This window comes from Phasianus colchicus, chromosome 9 (genome assembly GCF_987193195.1).
Source record: "Phasianus colchicus chromosome 9, bPhaCol1.hap1.1, whole genome shotgun sequence".
NCBI lineage: Eukaryota > Metazoa > Chordata > Aves > Galliformes > Phasianidae > Phasianus > Phasianus colchicus.
Window position 1 is genome coordinate 4680390 of NC_143444.1, and position 26346 is coordinate 4706735.

The 26346-nt window shown below is 49.3% G+C and overlaps 1 protein-coding gene across 1 annotated transcript; it reads right to left on the reverse strand.

The window, feature by feature from the left end:
* Positions 1-10590: 10590 nt before the first annotated feature.
* LOC149916773 (uncharacterized) lies at positions 10591-13928 on the reverse strand. The gene is made up of 4 exons (XM_090145872.1): positions 13211-13928; positions 11274-13069; positions 10945-11014; positions 10591-10751 (listed from the first exon to the last, which is right to left on the reverse strand). The coding sequence occupies exons 1-4, from the start codon at positions 13926-13928 to the stop codon at positions 10591-10593; spliced, it is 2745 nt and encodes a 914-aa protein (XP_090001998.1).
* Positions 13929-26346: the final 12418 nt, after the last annotated feature.

Sequence of the window (26346 nt, forward strand, 5' to 3'; positions counted from 1 at the left end):
GCCTTCAGCAGTGCTTGCAGCGTGGCCACAGGGACACAGCAACTCTGCTGAAAGCTACACAGCATGAAGACGTGCTACGTGTTGTGACCGCCGTGGGCTGGAGAAACAGTATGCCTTTAGCACATAGTAGATTTTAACCCAGAAGCACCTCCCAAGAGAGGATGTGGTTGACCAGATGTTGTTTGAAGGGTATTTGGGGTGGCCTCATCTCAGGGAGTTGTGCTGTGGTCAGAGTGCAGAGGGACCACGTGAAGAAGCTGTAGGAAGTGGCAATCGCTGAGGAAGACAAACAAGGGTATGAACAGTCCATTTAGATACCTCACCCTCTGTTTCAAGGGAAGAGGAAAGCAGGAGACATATGACAGGCCGGCCCCTACAGACCGTGGGCACCACACGGAGCAGATCTCCATTGCAGCCATGAAGCAGCCCATGGTAGGCGCGGCCTGCAGGAGGCCGCAGCCATGTTGTGCCCACAGGAGCAGCCCCGGGCCGGAGCTGCGGCCATGGAGAAGGGCCGCGGTGGGGCAGGAGGGCTGGGCCAGCTGCTGCTCTTGAAGAGGAGAGTGTGGTGTTGAAGCTCTGGGGAAGTGCTGCCCGTGGGGCAGTTTCTACAGGATGGACTCCGGGGTACGGAGCCACTTTAGAGTAGCGCTTGAAGAGCTGCAGTCTGTCAGAAGCCCGTGAGGGATTGGTTTAGAAAAGATGGCTGCCGTGAGAGGGACCCTGTGTGGTGCAACATCAGAGCTTTAGGGACCGACCATAGCCCCAGTTCCCTGCTCCACTTAAGGGGACGACTTGGAAGAGAATGAGTGAATGGGAAAATGTTTTTAGTTTGCTTCTAGTTCCTCAGTGCTCTAGTCTGCTATTAACAGACAGAAACTTACATTCGTCCCCTAACTTGAGTCTGTTTTGCACACGATGGTCCTTGGTGAGAGATCTCCCTGTCCTTATCTCAACTGAAGCTCTCCTTCATTGTATTTTCATCCCTGTTCCTTTAAGAAGGGAGAGTGAAAGAGCAGCATGGTGGAGTGCAGCCAGCCAGCCCCGTTAAGCATACACACGTCTCCTGAATAGCCATGGCACTAGAGTGAAAATCTTATTCAGTGTATAAATTGAGACCACCATGGCTGGTAGTTAAAATCCTGCCAGCACACTCTCTTGTGTTTTGGAAAAAAAGGCTGTTTTTTTTTTTCTCCTGGAAATTTGTTCAGATATATTACTTAAAAACTTATTTCATTTGAAACCTGCAATAGTTTCAGATGCCTATATTGGCATTTTTTCTATTAATAGGAAATATATTGTCACTGGACTATATAGGAAGTGGGAAATAGTGTCACTGGATTTTTGTCTTCTATAAAATGTAAATAGTAATTGTATATAAATGTAAATATATAATAGCATAATATGTGGAATAATGGAAATGTCTATAAAATGTAAATATTTATATGAAGATATAAATTTGGCAGCAAAGTAGACATGGCAGTAATTTTTTGAGAATTGTTTGCTCATACATCTACATAATACAACAAAAATGTTAGTGCTTGTATGACAGCAAATTTTAAGTCCAAATCTGGAAATTCACTTATTTGAAAAGATGGGATGGGGGAGAGAATCAGAAAAAAAATGATTTGGTTGAGATAAAAACTGTTTACTAAGGCAGAAAAATAAGAGAGAAATTACAGCAGTGCTAATAATACATGCATACGTATATATACTTACAAAACAAATGATTCACAAGCAATTATCATCTGCCAGTCTCTCCCAAAGCAGTGGCTGCCCATCTCAGTCAAACCCGTCAGTTTTGAGGTTTTTTTCACCATGTCATACGGTATGGATTACCCTTCTGGCCTGTTTCATTAGAAAATGAAAAGCATGATGCAGCTCCCTTACTAGGGGTTCTGAAGGAGCAGTTAAGGTATAAAGAAAATAGCGATACTGTCGCCCATAGTTTGCCTCAAGAAAAAATCTACCCTCTAGAAGGATTGAAAGAAATGAAGGCAAGGCTAGACAAATTAGAGGCCTCTCCAGCCCAGATGCACCCTTTGATAAAAACCGAATATGCATTCAATAACAGGGAGGATCTAGATCCTCAAATGAATGTTAAAGGAATTCCCTTCTCAGCCACTGAACTAGCAAAATTGAAAAAAGATTTCAGCCGCTCTCCAAAGGAGTCAGAAAATGAGTATGTATGGAGGGTTAGTCTCACTGGTGGAGACCAGATACAGCTAATGGAAAAGGAAGCGGAAGGTTACTGGGGACCAGGAGTATTTTTAACTACTGGCAACAATGGTGCTCCCTGGTCCTTAACACAGAGGGCTGCCTATTGGGCAGGTGGTCTCAATCCTTTAGAAAAGGGATACCCTCTTGCTATTACTGGAACAGTCGACCAGTTAGTAGAGAGCGTTCAAAAGGCTGCTTGTCTCCAAATGATGTATGATAGAAAGCTGCAGCCACACCACGAATCACCTATGATGATGCCTGTTGATCCTGAGAGAATGACTGCTTTAATTAGGGGGCTTCCAGAGTCATTGAAACCCATAGGCATACAACTGCAAGGAAAGATACAAGCTATGTGTCAGGGAGAGAGAACCCGGGCAGCGTTAGAAGGAACTGTAACATCTAACCATCTGCAGTCAGGGGACGTATGGGCGTGGAAGAAGGCTGTCCAAGAGTTAATCAACTATGGAAGAAAATATGGGTCAGTGATTTCTTCCGCCAGTAAATTTGAGCCAAGGGAAGTAAGACTTGCAGTGGTCAGCCTTGCCCCCAGGCCACCTAGCCCAAAGCTCAGTGGGACTGGAAGGGTTTCATTGTCAGTAAAAACAGATAGGTGGAATATTGATCATAAATGTAATTGTCTCTGGACACTGGGCTGGCAAAAGGGTGTCCTGTGAGATCTGATGAATGGATTACCCACTGTCAGGTTAGAGAAATTAGTTAAGTGGTGGCCAGAACAAAAGCTCAAGACCTGGAAAGCAAAACCTGAGCAGCTATCCAATAAAAAACTGATGTCTTCACCCCTCCCAAGTGACCGGGGTGGGGGCAGTGAAGGGTGGATGCATTAGAAAGCTTACCACAAAGGGAAACCAGATCCTCCATTTAACACCTTGTGTCTAAAGGCCTCACCACTGTTGCCAGTTACCCCTGTGAGTCATGATCCAGAGGCTGATAAGCCAGGGAAACACTCTTATCTCCCTGGCCAGCCTGTGCGATTGACTCAGGTAACGTGAGGCCAGTTCCCTAACCTTAACAGAATCCCTTACCAAATATCCTTGGAAGGCTAAAGACACCCTGAAAAAAGTAATATGAAATCAACACTTCCTCAATTGTTCCCTCATTTTTTAACCATATTTACAAAGCCCAAAAAGGGCAAGTTGGTTCTTGTTTTATTTTACAGAAGATCCCCGTGGGCACTTGACAGAAAGGCTAATTTTAAGGCTGATTTTAACCGTTTGTGTTTTGTGACAGAAATACTGAAGATTTGATCGTGCTAGAATACTGAATATACCTCTTAATTACATTTCTTTGGTTGCAATCATATTGTGTTTTGCATTGTTGTGAGTGTGGGTGGTGATTGATATCAGTCCTTGGATCTGTTAAATTTCACAACTGGGTTCAGAGTTCTTACAGGTCATCCTGGCTTACTGGTACTCCCTGCACAGTGATACCATTTCTTTTGACCCCTTCTTTCACCCCTTTTTTTCAAACTGATTATGATTTGCATGTGACTCCTCCACAGTGTTTCCAAATTCCTAACAAACTGGGAAATGAATCAAGAGGCCCATCTAATATCTGTTAGATGTGGGCACAAAAGAAATCTATTGTAAAGCCTTTTGCACTGATGCTTTTCAGTGTCACACGAGTCCAGGAGTTCCATCCAAAACATGGTTGTTGGAAAGTGTCTAAGTTTTGATAAGAGATGTGTATGTTTTTGGGATTACTCCTCTTGATGGTTTATACTGTGGACTATCCTGCACACACTATCCTGTGAAAAATTCTGTAGACTGTAGCAATACTTGAACTTGCCAAACTAAGATTTATATCTCTCAGCATTTGAATTGCTTTGGAAATGTTCAAGTGGAGAGTTCTCGTGATACTAAATCATCTTAGAAAACATTACATGGCAAGTCCACATATTGTCAAATTGGACTAGATACGCTTTTGATGAATTCACTGAAGTGTAATATTGTATGGGTGTTCATAAACACCACAACCTCTACTGAAGAATTCCCATCTGGATCTTGGCTTACACTGGCAGTTCCTGGGTGGGGAAAGCAGCTGACACAAATAGCTCTATTTGTTTTACTTACTGATTTAATATTATTGGCTATTGTTAAAGGTATGGTTATTGCCAAATGTACAGTTGTCTCTTTTCACTTTCTAATTTTTATTCATTATGGAACGTTCGTGTCACCACTCCTGAAGAGTCACAGGTGGTGTCTGTGGCAAATTGAATGACTCTAATTGTTGTCTAAAAATGGAATGATAATGAAAAAGTTGCTAAACAAATTGCCCACGGGAGAAACGTATCCTTTTTCGTGTGCTGTTGCAACTCTTATGTTTGTTTCTTGTATGGCTCCATGTTTGATTCAACTTTTATACAAGGAGTTGTATCCTCCATGTACTTTGTAACCACTTCAACTGATGATGAACAAGTCCAACAAATCAGGGCAACCTCTGTAACCAAGCCCAAGAAATTCTTCATAACAACTGTAACATTTAACCCCCCTTCTCTGAACAGTGTCGGTAGCACTGGCACTGTCATGTGCTGCTTGGGGTCTCAGCAGCCTGAGCATGCTCTCGTTGCTTGGCCAAGAGATGTTCCAGCTGGACAACATCTGCTCCTTCCTCGCCTCATCCCGAATTCTACGAATTGCTGGAAAATTGGAGAATATCCATAGGTCTCCCTGTAGAGCTCTCTGGGATCTTGCAGTCTTGATGGTTCTCCCATAGCTTGTTTGGACAATTCCAGCACAGGCATAGCTGCTTCTTCTCCCTCGGACACTGACAAGGATAGATGCTGCATCAGCATTCTCTGCAGAGCGTGCAGCCTCAGAAGAATCTGAGCTTTCTGCATCTTCCAGCACTGATGCAGGCAGAGGCTCAAGGTGTTCTGCAGGCCCAGGACCAGCGCCCAGAAGAGATGGTGAACACACTGTGTGTGCCTCATCAGACTGGGCAAGACATGCACTCTGCAGGTCACCAGATGACTGTCCTGCAGATTCTGTCTCAGCAATCTCTTCCGAATCATGCTGTTCATCCTGCACTCCAGCATCTCCGGATATGAACTCTCCTGGTGCAGGAATGGGGCCCTCCACCATCGATGTTGTGGTGCAGGTCTCCAGCATACTCTGAGCACTGTTGGTAGCACTGGCACTGTCATGTGCTGCTTGGGGTCTCAGCAGCCTGAGCATGCTCTCGTTGCTTGGCCAGGAGATGTTCCAGGTGGACAACATCTGCTCCCTCCTCGCCTCATTCCGAATTCTCCAGATTGCTGGGTGTACTGGAGAACATCCATAGGCCTCCTGGTTGACCCCTCTGAGATCTTGCAGTCTCAGTGCTGCTCCCAGAGCTTGTTTGAAGGCTTCAGGCATGGTGGTGGCAGTTATGTCTCTTTTTCCCCCCTCACACACTCTTGGGAACAGCGCTACATGATCGGCCTCCTCTGGAGAGTGTGCAGCCTTGGGAGAATCTAAGTCGCCTACATCTTCAGGCACTAATGCAGGCAGGGGCTCCTTGTCTTGCTCTTTGCCGCCTGCCTGCCCTTCTGGGCCCTTCTGAGCTGCTCTGGAAGATGGTGTAGTGGCAGCACGAGTGTCTCTGCTGCCCTCCTGAGCATCTCCCCAAGCTGCGTGGACCTTCCCAGCCTTGGTGGACAGCACCTGGGCCGTCCTTGCTGGTGGTCTCAGGGCGCCATGCACCCTGGAACTGCCAGCTGCACTCGGACGCTTGAGCTTGCGGCTGCAGCACAGCTCAGGGACACCACGCAGTTTTGTCTGGGTCTGGCATGGCGAGGCGGTCTGGCATGGCGAGGCCTGAGAACAGCTGAGACTTCCAGGGCTGGACCCTGGCTCTCAGGCCTTGCTGTCCCGTCCTGGACATGCAAGGTTCCCGGAGGTCTCGGGGCAAGGACTGGGAGTCTGCTGCCTCTAATGCCCATGGCACGTGCTCTGCCTCTTGGAGAAGATGTGGAAGAGGCTGCTGCTGGCAGAGCAGGTAGCTTACAGATCCCAGAAGCTGCTGCTGCATGCCGGGGTGCAGCTGTCAGCAACCCTGCCCGCCTTAAGCGAGGCAGCAAGGGTGGCTGAGGCTGTCTGCTTTGGCCACTGGCACCAACACTGGAAACTCCTGCCTGCCCGCCTGCAAGAGAAGCTGAGGAGAAAGGCTGAGTGAGCGCGGTCCTTCCCGCTCGCGTTGCACGGAGCATCGAGGGCAGCCCTCAGCCCACGGGCAGCTGAGTGCAGAGGAGCTGAAGCAGAGGAGGGCTGGTCCCCACATGGCAGCCCCCACGGCACGGCAGCCCATTGTGGCAGCTCTGCACGCATGCCTGGGCAGCTGGCTGGGGGCCACCAGCAACGAGTTTCAGAGTGTGGTGAGGCAGCGTGTGCAGGACAGAGAGCTGTAGGCCAGGGGCAGAGGCAAGGCCCTGCCTGCGCGCCACCACTCCAGGTCTTCCCTGGGATGGTGGGCCTGGGTACGGCAGGGCATGCAGTGCTGCCGGCCTCTGTGCCGCTTTGTGGGCCATCTGAGCTGGGAAGCCCTGCCTGGGATGGCTTTCTGCCCGGGGATGTACCCTGGCCATCCTCCTGTAGTCCTGTACTCAAGCACTTGGAGCTCTGTGCACCTCCTGTGGCCTTCGCAGGAATGTTGTGTGTGGTGTGGCAGCGGTACCTGTGGGGGCAGAGAGCTGTAGGCAAGGGGCAGGGCGGGCACCAGGCAAGGCCCTGCCTGCCACCAAGCACCGCAGCTTTCCCTGGGAGGGCTGGCCCGGGCACAGCAGGACTCTGTACATGGAGCTGCTCGCCGGGCCGCTCGGGCCCAGCAGGCCCTCCCTGGGACGGCTCTGCACTTGGAGACATAGATGGGCATGCTCAAGCTGTGTGGCCAGGATGTGGTCCTACTGGACAACATCTGCTCCTTCCTCGCCTCATCTTGGATTCTCCGGATCTCTGGGTGCACTGGAGGATATCCACATGCCACCCGTTGGTCTCTCTGGGATACGGCGATCTCGCGGCATCTCCCAGAGCTTGCGTGGACAATTTAGACACGGCCATAGCCGCTTGTTTCTTCTCCTTGTCCTCCCGCACACACTGACAGCAGGTATTCCTGCGTTGCACTGACCTCCTCCGGACAGTGTGCAGTCCCGAGAGGATCTGAGCTTTCTGCATACCGAGGCACTGATGCAGGCAAAGGCTCAGGGTGTCCTGCAGGCCCAGGTTCTGTGGCCAGAAGCGACGCTGAGCGCACGGCATCTGCCTCACACACGGCGGTGTGGAGAAGGAGGCGTGGGATGGAGGTGGCGAAGTCGCCAGCAGCGTGCCCAGCAGCAGCAGCGACTTCAAAGGCCGCCAGCGGCCCGGCCGAGCCCGGCCCTGCTGCTCTCCGCCCTCGGCCCTGGCAGTTAGTGCTGGCAGTTAGTGCAGGCAGTGCAGGCAGTTAGTGCTGGCAGTTAGTGCTGGCAGTTAGTGCAGGCAGTGCAGGCAGTTAGTGCTGGCAGTTCGTGCTGGTAGTTAGTGCTGGCAGTTAGTGCTGGCAGTTAGTGCAGGCAGTGCAGGCAGTTAGTGCTGGCAGTTAGTCCTGGTAGTTCGTGCTGGTAGTTAGTGCTGGCAGTGCAGGCAGTTAGTGCAGGCAGTGCTGGTAGTTAGTGCTGTAGGCGCAGGCAGTGCTGGCAATGCTGGCAGTGCAGGCCGTGCAGGCAGTTTCACCAGCAGAGGTTTAGGTTGGAACACAGGAAATCCTGTGTACAGAAGGGCGTGTTAAGCACTGGAACAGGCTCCCCAGGGCGGTGGTTGAGTCACCGTCCCTGAATGTGTTTAAAATCCATTTGGATGTGGTGCTCGGGGACATGATTCAGCGGTGGGTAGTTAGAGTGAGGGTAGGATGGTTAGGTTGTGGTTGGACTTGATGATCTTGAAGGCCTTTTCCAACCTGAGCAATTCCACGATTCTATGACCTGCGTAACCCGAATTGAGGGCTATACGCTTTTTAGAAGGGATAGGCAAGGTAGGAGAGGTTGGGAATTGCCGCCTACGACAAAAAGAGGACAGACTGCAAAGAGCTGCCTCAGAGAAATAGTCAGGCACACGTGGGGAGCCTGTGGGTTAAAACCAGGGACGAGACCAACAAAAGACAGCTGGTGGTCAGGGAATACTACAGGCCACCAAATCAAGGGGAGCCTGTAGGTGTGACCTTCTTCCTTCAGCTGCAGGAGCTGTTGTGCTCCCAGGCTCTGATCCCTCTGGGGGATTTCAACCACCCAGATACCTGCTGGGAAATGAACATGGCGAGCTAGCTGCAAGTGATCCAGGAGACTCCTGGAGCCCAATAATGGTAACTTTCTGGTACCGGACTTGGACAGGTCAGGACCAGAGGGGACCAGCTGGTCACCAGTGGTTGCCGAGTTTGGTGCTCATCCGTGCAGAGGAGGTGGTCGAAGACGTTAAGATTGGAGGCAGCCTGAGCTGCAGCAACCATGCCCTGGTTGAGCTTGCGATCTCCAGGAACATGGGCCTGGCAAAGAGTGGAGTCAAGACACTGAACTTCAGGAGAGTGAACTTCAGTGACCTGTTTAAGGAATGGTTGAATGAGATCTCCTAGGAAACTGTCCTTAGGCACAAAGGAACGGAACACAGCTGGCAGCACAGTTAAGAACATGCTTCTGAGAGCACGAGAGCTCTCCATCCCCCAGAAAAAGAAATCAGGCAGGGGTGGCAGGAAACTCAGCTCAGCTGAGCACGGGGCTGCTGGGAAGGCTGAGGGAAAAGAAGGAAGCAGTGGAAGTGGGGATAGGTGGCCAGGGAGGAACAGAGGGATGTTGTTTGGATGTGCAGGGATGGCATCGGGAGGGCCAAGGCGCAGACAGTATAAAGTTCAACAAGGGATGTGGAAAGAAAAGAATAAAAAAAAAAAAAAAAAAGTGTTTGTTGAAGTACATTATGAGTAGCTGGCGCCAAGCATGGAAGGAGGGATGGGCAATCCTAATAGCCCAGAGCATATTCTGAAAACGTTGAGGGACCTTGATTCTTCTCTTGCCCAGAACCAACAGGCAGTATGCGACTGGGTAGCAGACTTAAGGGCAGAATGGAAATATCGCTGAAGAAAAGGGAAAGCAGTGGTTTGTGCAGTACTCGGGACACAGCTGGTCACACTCACAAGTACTATGGGCAGCCATGATTCTCAGGAGCCAGCATTATCTCCTCCTTGCAGGAGGAAGTAGGAAAATTATAAGAGCAGCTGGTTGAGGAGCAACAGCAGTGTCAGCAGGCAGAAGCACTGATGAAGTGCTTGGGGAGGGAAGAGGCCTTCTGCCTCTAGGCCAACTCTTAGACTACTGTAGGCAGCCCCGGCCCCACTTCCTTCCAAGACAACAAACATGAAGCCCAACCCACTCCCTTTAGGAGCTAAGGAAGGCACAGCCCCCCCTTGTAGCTGAACTATGCAATCAAGGGATTACAGCACCTGCAAACTCTCCTTGTAACTTTCCTGTATGGCCAGTGTGGGAGCCCTGTGGCAAATGGAGACTTAGAGTGGACTGCAGGCGTCTGGGTGCCGAGACTGCCCCTTCAGCAAAAGCTGCCCCAAATGTTTCAGAATTGATTACTGCCCTACGGGAACAGGCTCATGCCTTTCTGGCTGCCATTGATGCCTAAGACAGCTGTTTTATGGTCCCCTTGAGGAAGGTGGAGGACAATCAATTTGCATTTACTTGGAGGGAGTGCAATGCACAGTCACCCGATTACCCCAGGGGTACAGACACTCGCCCACTCTGGCGCTCGGAGCATAGGCACAGAAGCTGGAGAAGCTCACGCTGGACCACGGTGTCCGGATTTAACTGTATACTGATGACGTCCTCATATGGGGGAATGATGATGTCAATGTAGGGAATACCCAAGCCTGCGCAGTGAGACACCTGAGGAGCCCTGAGCCAGCCGGGACACTTTGGTCTCCTCTCAGTAGGTGCCTGGCTGTGCTCGCACCCCTACAGACACACCGGTGCTCTCCCACCAGGGCTGCCCCTTTCACAGCCCCTCACGCCCTTCATCGCAGCCCACCTCACACACACACTGGCTCAGCCAGCTCACACTTTGCAAGTCACAAATCACTCTCCCTTGCACGCCCACGCTCTCTGCACTTGCTGCCACCACCGACACATGGATCCATTGCCCTGTGCTCTGAGCCCAGTAGTCGCACTCAGAGACCAACCATGCACGAGTGCACAGATGAGACAGCACTCAGGCAGGATAGAATAAAGATAGCATTTAATCAGAATTCTATGTTGACAAGATGGAATCAGAATTCTGCATTGACAAGTTGGAATCAAAATTCTTCACTGACATGATGGAATCAGAATTCTACATTGACAGGATGGAATCAATCTCTGGGGAGCTGCCTGGTGTTTACAGCCTCGTGCCTCTCCTCTCGCTGTCCCCTGATGCAGCTGCAGGTGCAAACCCTGCGCAGAGCCCGGAGCACACTCCTGATGACAGCTGGCATCCGGCGGCGAGCTGCTGTGTGTGGTGCGGCTGTGGTACCTGTGGGGGACAGAGAGCTGTAGGCAAGGGGCAGAGGCGAGCTCCTGCCTGCCACCCACCACCATGGAATTTCCCTGGGAGGACTGGCCTGGATATGGCAGCGCATGGAACGCTGTCAGCCTCCATGCCACTTGGTGGGCCATCTGAGCTTGACAGGTCCCTCCCTGGGATTGTTTTCTGTCTGGGGACGTACCTGGGCCATCCTCCGGTGCATCTCTGAAGCACACGGAGCTCTGTGCACGTTCTTCAGCCTCTGCAGAAACCTGTGTGAAGAGAACAAAACCACACACCTGTAATACCACTGGCTGTTGATGGCGTGGGTGCCAGGGGTCCAGGGGAGGGATCCCCTTTCCAGGCCCCTTTGATTGAAGGCAAGGCAGGAATAACAGAGGGGCTGTCCACCCTAATGCATGGAGCTGGTTGGAAAGGAGACAGCATCTCCAGGCATCTCCCCACAGCGCACACTCCAGGCACCACTCCTGCCTCTGCCTCCAATTCATGCCTGGTGCTGACCTTGCTCACCTCATGCTGAGGGCCCACATCTTCTGCTCCCTCACATGCTGACACATGCTCCTCAGTCATGGGATCTGCAGCTACAGATGAAGCTGAAGAAATGGCCTCCACCTCACCAGATGGCTCATCGGATGTGCTGGATGTGATGCTGACTGCCTCTGATGCAGCATCTTCCTCAGAGTCACATCCCCAGTCTTCCTCCACATTCTCCAGTGTTGAAGGGCAAGGACAGGAGGGCGGGTGCATGCCCTCATCTCTCACTGCATTGTCTCTGGCATCCAGCGTGCCCTCAGCAGTGCTGGCAGCACTGTCGCTGTCATCACTGGACTCTTCCAGTATAACTGGCAGTCTAACAGTCCACTTTCTGGAGTCACCAGAGTCAAGAAACCCATCCCGTGATGTCGTGGGCCAGATACCTGGCGTGCCCTGAAGAGCGCCAACATTATTGAATGTGTCACCTCTTGCCTGGAGCCTTCGCTGCCTGGGGCTTCTCACATTCCTTGGCCAGGAAATATTCCAGTGTGACAACATCTGCTCGTTTCTGTCCTCCTCACGAATTCTCCGCATTGCTGGGATCATAGGAGAGTACCCAGAGGGCTCCCTGTTGATCTCGCTGGGATCTGGCAGTCTCCGTGCTTCTCCCAGACCTTGTCCGGAGGATTCAGGCATGGCCATAGCTGATTCTTCTCTTTCTCCTCCCTCGGACATTGGCAAGGGGAGCGATACTGCATCAGTCTCCTCTGCAGAGCTTGCAGCCTCGGAAGAATCTGAGCTTTCTGCATCTTCCAGCACTGATGCAGGTAAAGGCTCAAGGTGCCCTGCAGGCCCTGGCTCAGCATCCAGAAGAGATGGTGAACACACAGTGCGTACCTCATCAGATGGGGCAAGAGATGCAACTTGCAGGGTGCCAGATGACTGTCCTGCCGTTTCTATCTCTGCAGCCTCTTCCAACTCTAGCTGCGAGTCCTGGACTATAACACCTCTGGCTGAGGAATCATCAGAAGCAGAAAACTGGCCCTCAGCCCTCGATGTCACACTGCAGACGCTCAGCGTGTCCTGAGCACTGTCAGCTGCACTGGCACTGTCTTCTGTTGCTTGGGGCCTTAGCAGCGGGGGCACGCTCATGCTATTTGGCCAGGAGATGTTCCAGTTGGACAGCATCTGGTCCTTCTTTGCCTCATCCCGGATTCTCTGGATTGCTGGGTGAACTGGAGGATATCCATATGCCTCCCCGTAGACCTCTCTGGGATCTTGCAACCTCTGTTCTTCTCCCAGAGACTGGTTGGAGAATTCAGGCATGGTGCTAGCCGTTTCTTCTTCTTCTCCCTCGCATGCTCTCCAGAAAAAAGGTGCTGCATTGGCCTCCTCTGGAAAGTATTCAGCCTTGGAAGAAGTTGAGTGTTCCCCATCTTCAGGACCTGTTACAGCCAAAGCCTCAAGGTGTCCTCCAGGCCCAGGGTCTGCAGCCAGAAGAGAAGCCGAAGGCATGCTGCCTGCCTCATCAGGTGAGGCAAGAGATGCGCTCCGCAGTTTGCCAGGTGAACATCCTGCGGATTCCCTCTCAGCAGTCTCTTCTAATTCTTGCAGCTCAACCTGCACTCCAGCATCCCTGGTTCGGGAACCACCAGAGGCAGGAATCTGAGCCTCAGCCCTCGATGTCGCGGAGCGTACGCCCAGGTTTCCCTGAGCAGTGTTGGCAGCACTGGGCCTGGGCACGCTCACAGAGTTTGCCCACCGTGTGTTGCAACTGGACAACATCTGCGGTGTGTGCTGAGGTCTCGGGGCAAGTACTGGGAGTCTGCTGCCTCTAATGGGTCTGGCATGCCGAGGCACGAGAACAGTTGAGGGGACTTCCAGGGCTGGACCCCGGCTCTCAGCCCCTGCTGTCCCGTCCTGGACATGCAAGGTTCCCGGAGGTCTCGGGGCAAGGACTGGGAGTCTGCTGCCCCTGATGCCCACGGCACGTGCTCTGCCACTTGGAGATGCTGTGGAAGAGGCTGCCGCTGGCAGAGCAGGCAGCTTGCAGACCCCAGAAGCTGCTGCTGCACGCCTGGGTGCTGCTGCCGGCAGCCCCGCCCGCCTTAAGCGAGGCAGCAAGGGTGGCTGAGGCTGTCTGCTTTGGCCACTGGCACCGCCGCCGGTCGCCGACTCCAGGAACTGCCGCCCGCCCGCCTGCAAGAGAAGCCGAGGAGAAAGGCCGAGTGAGCGCGGTCCTCGCCGCTCGCGCCGCACGCAGCACCGAGGGCAGCGCTCAGCCCGCGGGCGGCTGCCGCCCCGCTCCCCACAGCCGCACCGGCACAGGGCGGTCCCCACGCGGCGCGGGAAGACGTCCGGCCCCGCCTCCCTCGGGCTCCCTACCTGTGCGCGGCGGCTCCCGGAGGCCCGCGCGCTCTCCGGGCCGGGCAGCGGCGGCAGACGGACGCCGCGGAGGGACGAGCCCGGGCTCCGGCCGCCCGGCGGCACCACCTGCGGGGAGAAGGAGAACCGGGATGGAGGCGGCGAAGGCGCGGCCGGCGTCCCCCGCGGCGGCGACTTCGACGGCCGCCGGCGGCCCGGCCGAGCCCGAGCGCCTCCCTCCCCGGCCCGCACCTGTCGGCGGTCGCGCACGCGTGGCAGCCCCGCGTCGGGCTGGCGGTCGTCCTTCTTCTCCCGCTCCTCGCTCATCGCCGCGTCCTCGCGCAGACGCTCGGTCGCACGCACCCGGGGGAGCCGCGTCCTCCTCGCGGAGCCGCTCTCCCGAGAGTGAGCGGCACTCTCTCCGGGGGACTCCGGCCCCTCGCGGCGGCCCCGCGTCACAATGGCCTTGGGGCGCGACGCCGGCCCGCGTCACGGAGCCCCGGCGCCGGGCTCCCCTCTCCCCGCTCCCCTCGGCCGTCTCCGCGGCCGCCCCGCGCCTTTCCCGGCGGCGCCGTCGCCGTCGCCGTCGCCGTCGCCGTCGCCGTCGCTGACGGGCTCGCCCTCGGCCGCGCCGGGGCCGTCGAAGCGGCTGGAAGCGGCCGCGTCCGGCACGGAGCGGCCCCTGCCCTCGTCTCGTCGCCCAGCCCGGCCGAGTCCACCCGGCCCGAGCGGCCCGTCCGCACCTCGGCCCCGTCTTCGTGTTGCGGCTCTCCGGCCCCGCTTAGCGCTCGGATGTGCCGCGCTCTGTGGAGCAGCGTGCGGGACGCAGCTCAAGTCTCTGGAGATGAGCTCGCTGTGGAGCAAGAGTTGTGGTGGGAGCTGCATCTCATAATGAGACCCATGGTGGAGCAGTCTGTGACAGAATGACTTTAGTCCTTGGCTTGAATCCGGATTGGATTGATTCTTTATAAACTGCTGTCTTTGGGAAGTCCTCTCTGGATCACTTTGGGAAGGAGCACATCCCAGATGAGGGGCTTCGTGCTGGAGCTGGGCACAAGGCGAGGATGAACCGGCTGCAGAGGCGAAGCTTCATTATCTGTCCACAGTCCCTAATTCCCCAGCTCCAGCAATTGGTTTACTTCTTAAACATCTCCTGATTGCCACAAGGCACACATATTTCAGGATATATTTTGGAGTAGGCCTTTGTCTAATTAGCTGTTACGTATCAACTTGGAAACTAAAACAAATGTGAAGGTAATTTAATTGTATAGACTGCTATTGAATAAAAAAGTTATGAGCTAAATTTTGCCTCAATACTCAGAAACAGCTTCTCACAACAATTGCATTTTCACTGAATCACACAGAATCACAGAATGGCCCGGGTTGGAAGGGACTCCAAAGATCATGAATCTCCAACCCCCCTGCCACATGCAGGGCTACCAACTTCCACATTTAATACTAGACCAGGCTGCCCAGGGCCCCATTCAACCTGGCCTTGAACACCTCCAGGGATGGAGCATCCACAGCCTCTCTGGGCAACCTGTTCCAGCACCTCACCACTCTCACAGTAGAGAACTTCCCCCTGACATCCAACCTCAATCTTCCCTCCCTCGATTTAAAACCATTTCCCCTTCTCCTTTACTCCCCTCCTGTTTGTAGGTTCCCTTTAGGTATTGAAACGCTGCAATGAGTCGCCCCGCAGCCACCTTTTCTCCAGGCTGAACAAGCCCAGCTCCCTCAGCCTGTCTTCAAAGGAGAGGCGCTTCAGCCCTCCGCTCATCTTCGTGGCCCTCCTCTGGACCCTCTCCAACAGCTCTCTGTCGTTTTTGTACTGGGGGCTCCAGACCTGGACACAGTACTCCAGATGGGGCCTCACAAGAGCAGAGAGGGACAATCACCTCCCTGTCCCTGCTGGTAACCCCTCTTCTGATGGAGCCCAGGATACCATTTGCTTTACAAGCTGCAAGGGCACACTGCTGGCTCCTGTTAAGATTTTCATCCACCAGGACCCCCAGGTCCTTCTCTGCAGGTCTGCTCTCAAGGACTGCTCTTCGAGTCTGTAGGGATGCCTGGGATTCCTCGGCCCAAGTGCGAAACCTTGCACTTTTTTGTGTTGAAATTCATCAGGTTCATCCGGGCCCACCTTTCAAGTCCATCGAGGTCCCTCTGAGTGGCATCCCTTCCTTCCACCGTGTCAACCGCACCACTCAGCTCGGTGTCGTCAGCAAACTTGCTGAGGGTGCACTCGATTTTGTCGTCGATGTCACTGATAAAGATGTTAAAGAGCCCTGTCCCAAGACAGAGCCCTGGGGGACACCGCTTGTTACCAGCCTCCATCTGGACATAGAACCACTAATCACCAGTAGAACCATTAATCACGTATAGAACCATTAATCACCATTTTCATGGTATCTCAACTGATTCTTAGTTTCTTAGTTGCAGTTTTCAATTTTGAGCATGTCAGTGGTTTATGGGCCAGTTCAGCCTGGTTCCATGACTAATGGAGCAGGGGGCAACAGATCTACATCCTAGGAAAAAGGGAAGGGGAGAGGGGAAAAAGGGTGGGAAATGGGCCTGAAAACAGAACAGCAGCAACTATCTGAGGAGGAAAGTTAATTTACTAAATAGGATAGCGGAATGCAAGGTAACACAGTATAACACAGTATAAAAGGAATCGAAGCTAATAAATCAAATAAAGTGAGAGAGAGTGTGTTCAAAAAACTGAAGGCCTTACTCTACTGCTGAAGACCAGACGGCTAGGGAGTGCACACTGCCGAGATGAGCAGAAAGGGAAAAGGGCACATCTCATGGTCTATGAACAGTTTTATCTTTCCCTCTGAATGGAAAACAGAAACAGAACAGTGAACAGTCCTCTGGGATATGTCGTTCTTCTTCTCTTCTGAGACACGTATAGACGGAACTATCCACTACCCACGGAACTGGAGCATTAACTCTTTAACTCCCCGTGCACTACATGATTTTATGATGTGGAATACCTATAGCGAAAGTCATGAAACCATGATAGAGCAGAAAGTATTTCTTTCATACTGAAGTACATTAGGCATTCAGGTTCAGCTCAGCGGGTCTGTTTTTATCAGTGTGTATATTCTGCATGTTCTAGCATTGTTTTTGCAGTTCTGAGCTCCTTGGCAAAATTGTAGTGGGAGCAGTTACAGAGTTCTACTTAGTCCAGGGAATATTTTTAAGATAACCAATCTAGATCAAAATGAAGTCTACCTCTATATTTTTTTTTCCAGGAAAATGACATTCACCGTGTTGTGATTTAAACCCTCAGGAAGCTCAGTGCAACACAGGTGTTTGCTCCCTGCTCCATCAGTGGGATGGAGAGATAAAAACTCTTTACTAAGACAGAAAAGATAGTGAAAAAAAATGATAGTAATAATAATATATATATATATAGTTATAAATGTTTTGAAAACAAGTGATGCACAACATAATTGCTCACCACCCATGGGCAATGCCCAGTCCATCCCCAAGCAGCGGTGGCCCTCTCAGCCAATTCCCCATGGTTTTATAGTTTTTTGACACGATGCCATATGGTATGGAATATCCCTTTGGCAGTTTAGATCGACTCTCCTGGTTCTGTTCCCTCTCAACTCCTTGTGCTCCTCCAGGGCCCTCGCTGGCAACAAAGGATGAGAAGCTGAGCAACCAAAATGTTTTGGCTCTGTGCAGCACTGCTCAGCAACAACTAAGGCGTTGGTGTGTTACCAACGTTGTTTTTTCTCCTAAAGCCAAAACATAGTACCAGATGATCTGAAGAAGATCATCTGTGATAAAAATAGGACACACAGATATATCTAATTGCTAAGCTCGGAAAAAGTTGTTTATAAGAAAAAGCAATAAAACATTATTAAAGTAACCTATGGTTGAATTAATGCACTATCTTGATTCTGCCATAGCTGAACAGATGTTTCAGAGAAAACTGCATGAATATTTTTTGATACCAGTCAGTACATAGTCAGCTACCACAGGGAAGCCTTCTTTACGTGTATAAGCAATTACTGCAGATTATCCCTTTCCAGAATAAAAGAATAGTATGAAGTCATACTACTAAATTTACTCTGTTTTCTCTTATTTTTGCTGTATAAGCTCTGATATTTTAGTACAGGAGCACTAGAAATATGTCTGCTCTGACAGAAGATGATAAATAACTTTTAGAGTCTTAAGTAGTGTCATTACAGACCTTTTCTTTTACTATAGGAGAGACAATGTTCCAGATTGTAAAGTGAGAATCTATATATGTTTACCAGAAACGTTTGAGATATTTCAGACCTAAAGATGTCCTTCTGTGTTATTTAAGCAGATGATCTCAACGTCTCTAGTTTTGCTGGTTTTCTTAGATTAACAGGAATAGTGAATATCAAGTGTGAAAATCTCGAGTTATAACAGAGTTATTTCAAAACTCTTAAGAATGTTCTCTTTCTTAATTTGAGCTAATGTTTTCTTTCTTTTTGACAGTTGTCACTTTTATATCACAGAAGATACCAACTAATTTTTTACATTGTGTAGTCTATTTTATTTTACTGTCAGGTACTCTTTGAAATAGAATTATTAAGAGTGTAACTAGTAACTGGCAAAGAATAAGAAGAATTTCTTTTCACATCCAACAACGAAATCCAGGGGAAGGCCCCTCTTTTCATTATTCTCCAGTATATACCTTTTCATGTAAGTTTTACTCAGCTTATCTGCATGCAACAAAAAGCTGGTGTGCAAGCACTCTCCCCTCTGATTTTTTAGCGATGACAAATGTCATCCTTTACCCAGTGACATACTGGATCTTCACACAAAATCATTTGGCATTATTTTTAAGACTCAACAAAAACTCAGCAAAGTGCTCTGAGACAAAAGTGGTTTGACATAATACACCTGCAGAATAATACGGAATATACTTTTAACAAATCCAGGTATGATCTGTAGGGAGAGCGAGTTTTGAAGACATTCAAATGAAAGTGGTGCAAGATTTCTACCTGACAAGTTTTGACAGCAGCATTCTTCATGGCATAAGAGATTTCAGTTGTCTGGAACTATTTAATGGCCACCCAGCTTGATTTATAAAGAGCAAATTGTTGTTAACGAACTGCTCTGGCTTCTGGATCATGTGAGAGTCTGTGAAAGTATGGCAGTATAACATGGGCATCAAATATAACCTGCAGTAAATAGGGCTTGCTTCTATGAAGATATTCAAAACTTCACATGATATTCATGACATTTTTGGGGAAGAAGGTTACACTGAGACACTCGTGTACTTGAATATGTACTGGCATATTCGCTAGGGAATATCACATTGCTTGATTCTTGTCTTGCGCCACTGGGCTCAGTTGGACAAGACATAACTGGCAGAACCAGCAGGCAGTATGCAACTGGGTACCAGACTTAAGGGCAGAATACAAATATTGCTGAAGGGAAAGCAGTGGTTTGTGCAGTACTCAGGACAGTGCTGGTCACGCCCACAAGTGCTACGCACAGCAATGATTCTCAGGAGCCAGCATTATCTCCTCCTTGCAGGAGATAGTAGGAAAATTACAAGAGCAGCTGGTGAGGAGCAGCAGCAGTCTCAGCAGGCAGAAGCACTGATGAAGTGCTCAGGGAGGGAAGAGGAGCGGCCTTCTGCCCCCGCTCCTTCCCAGCACCAAACTAGCACAGGCACAGAGAAATTATTCTTGAGGATGGACCCTTCTTTCGACTGCTCCCTTGGAGCAGACCCTACAGTAAATCACAACCTCATCAATGCTAACTCCCTCAGAAGTTGACCCTCAGAAGAGTGAGTTAAGTTAGATCTAGGCACTGGAGTGAGAAACTGCCTTTCCCATCTCTGTTAAGCAACGGGGGAGATGGGACATGTGGGTATTTACTAACCCTTGTGTATGCGAACAGTTCCGTTGTGGATGATGGTGCTGTTTAGGCACTCTCCCCCCAGTTCCCCACTGGGCTAGTCCAGCTCTTAGACTACTGTAGGCAGCCCCGGCCCCACTTCCTTCCAAGACAACAAACATGAAGCCCAACCCTCTCCCTTTAGGAGCTAAGGAAGGCACAGCCCCCCTTGTAGCTGAACTATGCAATCAAGGGATTACAGCACCTGCAAACTCTCCTTGTAACTTTCCTGTATGGCCAGTGTGGGAGCCCTGTGGCAAATGGAGACTTAGAGTGGACTGCAGGCGTCTGGGTGCCGAGACTGCCCCTTCAGCAAAAGCGGCCCCAAATGTTTCAGAATTGATTACTGCCCTACGGGAACAGCCTCATCCCTTTCTGGCTGCCACTGATGCCTAAGACAGCTGTTTTATGGTCCCCTTGAGGAAGGTGGAGGACAATCAATTTGCATTTACTTGGAGGGAGTGCAATGCACAGTCACCCGATTACCCCAGGGGTACAGACACTCGCCCACTCTGGCGCTCGGAGCATAGGCACAGAAGCTGGAGAAGCTCACGCTGGACCACGGTGTCCGGATTTATCTGTATACTGCTGACGTCCTCATATGGGGGAATGACGATGTCAACGTAGGGAATACCCAAGCCTGCGCAGTGAGACGCCTGGTAGTTAGTGCTGGCAGCAGGCAGTGCTGGCAATGCTGGCAGTGCAGGCAGTGCGGGCAGTTTCACCAGCAGAGGTTTAGGTTGGAGCACAGGAAATCCTGTGTACAGAAGGGCGTGTTAAGCACTGGAACAGGCTCCCCAGGGCGGTGGTTGAGTCACCGTCCCTGAATGTGTTTAAAATCCATTTGGATGTGGTGCTCGGGGACATGATTCAGCGGTGGGTAGTTAGAGTGAGGGTAGGATGGTTAGGTTGTGGTTGGACTTGATGATCTTGAAGGCCTTTTCCAACCTGAGCAATTTAATGATTCTATGACCTGCGTAACCTATATAACCCCAGCATATCCTTAGAAATAGCTGATGTGAAAGGTATGAATACCATATACATGTTCGTAACGTATTTTAGAAACAGTTACTGAATTACGTGACAAATTATTTCTCACAAAGCTGCAATGGACTTTAAATGTTCTAAAGAATGTGGGTATAGTATTCTGAACTAGGAAACGCACTGTAAGGTTGTTCATTAGGGCAGCAGAAATGAAATGCATTTAACAGACTTTCAAGGAGTCAGAGCCTTTACACAAAGCAGAACTGTCCTACCCTGTGGGAACGTTAGGATGCCGTAGGCAGGCTCCAAGATACTCCCCTCTATCCTCCTTCCAAGCTTTTCTCTACGCAAGGACAGACGGATGACCAGAACAATGACCCAGTGTAAAAGGGCACAAATGCTAGGGGGTAATTGAACAATTAAGAGGCTATGCTTATGTTTATGTTGTAAAGCAGACATCGGAAAGTTACGGCCAAATGCTTGTTAAGAAAGCAATTGTTAGAAGGCAATTAACCAATTAAGGTATTTGTGTTTGGGTGGTAAGAATTTGTGTTTACTTGGTATTTGCATGATTAGTGAAGCGATTTTTCTGCTAATATCATGTCTAGGGCGATCCTATTCTCCCAGGCCATCCTACTTGTAGCATCCAATTGCTCTGCAATTCCCTTTATTGCCTTCTTTGTATAGTTTATACATCTCTGTTGATTGTAATAGATGTAGTTTATCCAATCCACGTTCTTGTTAATCGTCACCCACCAGAATAGCGACTCAAATCCTGCAGCAATTTGATTTCTAGCCTTAAATTCATCAGGGGCACCTCTGGGCACCCCAATGGAATCTATATGTATTATATCACCATCAAATGGGACTCCTAAACCTCTTCTGTTCCTTTTGTGAATGTGAGATAGATCCTTCTCAAATGCCAGAGTGAACGGAATGGCCAGTTGAACAAGTGCACAGGTACCTCCCCAATTAGATGGGAGAGTGGACCATAAGATCTTCCCACCGCAGCACTACCAGAGATCCGCTCTAGGGATTCCCAGCCTTGAACAGTTCCCCGCTAAATCCGTTGTAACATCCACGGTTTCACTGCACAGTGAGAAATTCCCTATAAGCCTGGTAGCCTTCACACCCTGTCTTGAGAGACAAGCTGTATGGTACCTATGGCCTTAGAGAATGCAGGAGGGATTTTGGCATCCATCTCCAATATGGGGGGAAACAACAGGGACAGTGATTTACAGGCTTCATTTCCCCAGGCGGTTTTCTCCTGGTACAGGGCAATCATACATTGCATCCCTTGGGAATCCTTGGTCCACCCTAAAGGAAGGGATACGACCTGAGCTATAGGCCGTCCTGATGCACAAGCATAGCAGTTGCTATGGTTGAGACTCCGGACAGTCTACTTAATCCATTCTACCCAGGCATTCACATCCCTGTATCCCGTCTCAATTTCAAATGTTTGTCTGAGATCTTTTATTTCCGTAATTAGCAGAGTTGCAGGACTTTTAGAAGGAATTTTCTCTCCTTTTTTCTCATCCTGAACCTTTTGAGTATAGTCAGGTAATGAATCCCATACAGCTACTCTGAATCTAGCTACTGGGTCCTTTCCCCGAATGTTTATTCCAATGCCAAAAGTGATGCTAACAAGGCTATCGGCCTTGCTAATTGTTATTGTTACCGGATTACACTGCAAAGTCTGGCAGTCTGGTTGGACAATTCCCTTGAACGTACTAATCCGTTCTTTCAGGGTGTGTGATTGCAATGTATCAGATATCCCTGGGGTGTATGTCCAGCCTTGATAGACAGTCGTCCACCATACATTATTCCATCCCCCACAGGGGGATCTCTTGTTCATGCCTAATTCAGGACACAGATATTTCTCTTCATGACTCAATTGTCGTTGGGCACTTAAGCCCCCACAGGATATCGCATTGCAAGCATCAAATGTGACAGTCTGAGGCATTTCTTTCCTTGTTACATTTACCCACATCTTCACAGGGTATCCTCCCGCTCCCCTCTGCAGGTCATCCTTTTCCCAAGCAGTCAGTTGACTAAGGCATTTTTTGAAGGTGATTGCTGTCAAAATCAAAATTACTAATTGGTCTTTCCCCCACATCATTATTTACTCATAAATATTTGTACCGTTACTACAGTGAAGAACAGGATATACTCCACTAGAAATACAAATATATCCTAAATGCCTCTCTGTCTATATTAGTAATGGAAAAAAAGATTAGTTTATTTACAATTTCTTTCTGATTTTTATCTATAGAGGATCCTTCATGGCAACAGTTTCCCACACTTCAGGGTTAGTGGAGGGTTTTACTCGGGTGTAGTGAGTCCAACCTTTCTCGGCTGTCCTGATGGCTGTTTCTGTTATCAGAAGTACTTGGAACGGTCCTTCTCAGTCGGGTTGCAGCTTTGCCTCCTTCCAGGTCTGGATGAGGACCCAGTCTCCAGGTTGGAATGGATGAATCGGAAATTCCAGAGGTGATGTCTGTGCTAACAGTCCTTGGATTCTGAGAGACGATAGTGAGGAAGACAATCCGAGTATATAGTTCTTAAGAAACATACCTTTAGTTTCAAACTGCGGTACCTCATTTTTTATTCAGCTTTATTTTTAAAGGGGTTATTTTCAACCTCCCCCCCATTCCCTTCCTTTGCCCAGACCATGGGATCTATATCTTTCTCATCTGTCTCAGTTAACACATTCATTGATACTGTAATTCCCTCCTGACAGATTGTTATTTGTATTCCCAATTTCATCATAAGATCTCTCCCCAATAAATTAGTACCAGCATCATGTACATACAATAATTGTCCTGTTACTGTCTTACTCCCTAATCTCAATTCAGTGTTTTCAAAAAGTGGTACCGTCATCCCCTTTCTCTACCCCACTTGTACCCCGTTCCTGGTACCAGGATTATACAGTTACTTTCTGGTGTCTGTACCCCCCCATAAGTTTTATTATGTTCCCTTAGAACCAAATTCTATAAAATACTAAAGGGCACAAGAAGGTGTCCATCTGGATATACACCCATCTGTCAGCTTGCTCTCTTCCCTTCTAAATCATTAATTAGATTCCTATCCTCTTTAGAATACCTTATAGGCTCTGATTAAGGTTCAGATGTTTTAAGTTTACCGTCTGGAATTAAAGCCAGTTCACCAATTTCTTTTCCTTCAGCTGCCTGTTCTGCCAGCTGATCCACCATCATATTCCCAGTTTCCTGTACAGTGTCACTCTTCTGATGTCCTTCAGTGTATGCTGCTCTTTGGTAGATTTACATCACGCTGAATTTGTTTTCCTTGTGTGTAAGCAACCCTTGCTCTTTCCAGATGATACCACGAGTGGGTACCATATACACATGCATATTTAGCATCTGTCCATATTTTTAAGTTTCTTGTTATTTCAGCCTTCTGAGCGGAAGTCCCCACAGCTAATGGTTTTGCTTCATTTACCTTGTCAGTAGCAGTTACTGCATATCCTGCCTTACAGTTTCCTTGTCTCACAAAACTGGTTCTGTCGATGAATCCAGGGGTCCTCAGCGTCGTCCAGTGGTTCCTCCTGCAGGTCTGACCAACTGGTATAGACAGCCTCATGCAGTCGCACACTGCTGGCTTGGAGGTAGCTCTTTGTTGGTGTTCTGGGTGTTCAGCAAATTGCTTCCTTCTTTTTGATCAGTTGTGCTTTCTGTTGAGAAACTTGATACCCATTTAAATCAAGAAATTCAGCAAACTCACAGTCCGTTGTACACAGTTCTCCTTTGATACTGTGGCATCCACGTACTGCAGTAAAGTTCCACCATGGAATAGAGGAACCCAAATCTCAGGCTCACAAGCTGACCAGTTCTCAAACATCATTGGGTTGTTCTCGCAACCCTGGGTCTCACTGTCCAGGTTAACTGAATTTTTGTTTTTGTGTACTTCAAATCCAGAATGGCAAACCCCACCAACTTATTCCTCAGCTTGGTTAATAAAGTGCATGGATTTACCACCATGGGTTGCATGTCTTCAACATTTCTATTAACTGCCCTCAAATCTTTTACCAAAGCATAGCTCTTGCCAATCCAAAAAGTTATTTATTATTTCTTTTATCCTCCTTCAATCTTGTATCCGAAAAGGGCATTGCTTTACCCTGGCTAGGCTGACTCCCATCTATAACTTAACTTTTATTGAGTTGCACTGTTTTTTTGGTTTTTTTTTTGGCTCTGCCAGGCACTCCTGATGCCTGCAGTCCTGTGTATACCTGATTTAGGATTTACCTAACTTCTGGGGGTACAACATTGCTTTTGCCAGTTTGTGTTAAAGCCAGACCTAAAATTTTCAGTCAATTGGTCTTGCTTGACAATTAGCTCCAATTTTCTCTACTGAATTTAATCTCTACATTCAACTGTTCTAATACATCATGCCCAAGTAATGGTTTTGGAGAACCTGGTGTGTACAAGAATTTATGTATTCCTACTTGTTCTCCTAGCCTGTATTTAATTGGTCCCCCCAAAAAGTAACCTTCTCTTGCCAGTAGCTCCTACAACTATTTCAAAAATCATCTACGGGTAATAATTCTTGATGTAGCACAGGGTAAAAGCCACCCGTATCAGAAAGTAAACTCTTTACCCTGCTTCCCCAGCTGCCTTCGGTCCAGTGGGGGTGGAACTCTCCCTGAGCCCTTCCAGGCTCCCCCTTACCTCTTCTTCTAGGTAAGGACATCCCTGTTACAGCTTGCTCAACTTTGCCTTCCTCAGCCTGTGTTTTTCCCAAACCCTTTTCACTTTCCAGACTTTCATCATTACTGAAATACAATGTTAGTAATTTCTGTTTCACTCCCTCCCCTCCCCAGGATTCCGGTGCTCACACTGGGACATCGGGTTTCCCGAGATCTCTGCAGATGACGGCTATTCTCACTCTCACTGTCCCGCCCCATCCCCATTCACAAGTCACACACCCTGCACAGTTACAGCGGGAAGCTCTCGCCCCCAGCTCTTTCTCTCACTCAGAGTTGTTCTTACAGACCGTGGGGGGGGGGGGGGGGGGGGGCTAGTGCGGGGGATGTGTTCTCATGCAGACCCAAACTCTAATATCCCGAACTCACTGTTTTCCTTAACCTTTTTGCCGTTTTTTTTCGTTTGTTTTCCCCACAATTCCACTATTTGTACCCTCAGTTACATTTCCATGTACCATTAACAAATAGATTTCCACACAGCATCGAGACAGTTTCTACCACTCCCTTCAAAATCCACAAATCAAACAATACAGTTCTTCAATTTCCACAAACACCCAGCATTTGCTCTCATGATTAGAGTACTCAGTTATAAAACTGGTCTCATTCTTCCATTTATGTTCCTGGTTTCTTATCCAATATTCCCCCTGGCTCACCAGCAATATTTTTCCAGTGAGCCAAAATACAACCCAGGGAGGTCTTCTTGGTATCACTTTAGACACTCTCTGTTGCATAACAGCCTCATACATGACATGACATAACATAATTTAACACTTTCACGACATAAACATTTAACAATCACAAAGACAGTGACAATAATCAGTACAATTTATCCTCAGGATCCTTCCTCTCTCTGCCTCCCTCCAGGGCCCAACCTTCCCTCTGTATTCATTTCCCACACTTGCATAGCTGCCCACCTCCTTCTCCAATAAACAACACATCAATGATAAACATCATTTCCATCCATGAGTAGAAATTAGGCCCTAGAAATTGATCTAATTGTTCTGCGACACTTATTGGATCCTCAATTAAGGAATTCTTCTTGAAAATCCTGACTTTTCTTCTAGTAAAAACAGCAGGCATTAGCATACCCTATTTCCCTTTGAGCTAAGGACACTGCCCTAAAGGATAAAGTGAAGTATTAGTAAG